The 734-nt window shown below is 28.1% G+C and overlaps 1 protein-coding gene across 1 annotated transcript in view; it reads left to right on the forward strand.

Annotated features, from left to right (window-relative positions):
- LOC103680473 (ankyrin repeat domain-containing protein 26-like) overlaps positions 1-478 on the forward strand; it is a gene marked incomplete at its 5' end in the record, with an annotated part of 2,062 nt that extends 1,584 nt beyond the window's left edge. The window contains one exon of the mRNA XM_008709982.2: positions 17-478. Within this exon, the coding sequence (XP_008708204.2) occupies positions 17-178 (162 nt within the window). The remainder of the gene's footprint in view (positions 1-16) is intronic.
- Between the last annotated feature and the right edge of the window lie 256 nt (positions 479-734).

Raw genomic sequence — 734 nt, forward strand, 5'->3', positions numbered from 1 at the left:
TTTTGCACGTTTACAGGAAGACCTCACACCATTTTTAGTTGCTGTAGCTGGAAACAAACAGCAAATAGTAGAGTTTTTAATGGAAAGAGGAGCAAATATACATGCAATTGATATATATAACAGGTACAGTAGTTTTGGTTTTTTTTTTTTTAAACTGTATATTGTTCTAGAGTGGTAACAATTACTCAAGTCAGAAAGATTAACTTAATAAGAAGAGGATTAATTTATAATTATATAGTGAAAATGTCAACATGTCATTAGTTAGGCATAAAGCAATTATTCTGTTGGAGCAACATGAAGAACAGTATATGGCAGAATTTATATTCCTTCATATTATTAACTGATGTCATTTGCAGCCTTTTTTTTTGGTATGATTTTATATTAGCTAAAAGGGTTTCATATTAGTTTTACTAGCTTTATAAAGTGTGGACGCCTAACTTTTCTTTTACTTATGACACAATTTTGAACTTTTTAACCCTTTTATAGTATTTTTTGAAACTTCTACTTCATATATATTTTCCTTAAAAGATGTATATTAAACATAAATAGGAGTTGTTTTGTCTGTTGAATGACTCTTTGTTTTAAAATGCTTTTTTTTTAAAAGAATATTGATATTAGATGATCCCTGAGTGATTATTAATTACTATTACCAGATACTATGGGCTCATCATCCTTTTTCATGTTCAGTATATATATTTTTGTTGTTTTTTCATTGGGAAGGGTAGAAGGACGAA

Source organism: Ursus maritimus, unplaced genomic scaffold, assembly GCF_017311325.1.
Source record: "Ursus maritimus isolate PB19 unplaced genomic scaffold, ASM1731132v1 scaffold_271, whole genome shotgun sequence".
NCBI classification, from domain to species: Eukaryota; Metazoa; Chordata; class Mammalia; order Carnivora; family Ursidae; genus Ursus; species Ursus maritimus.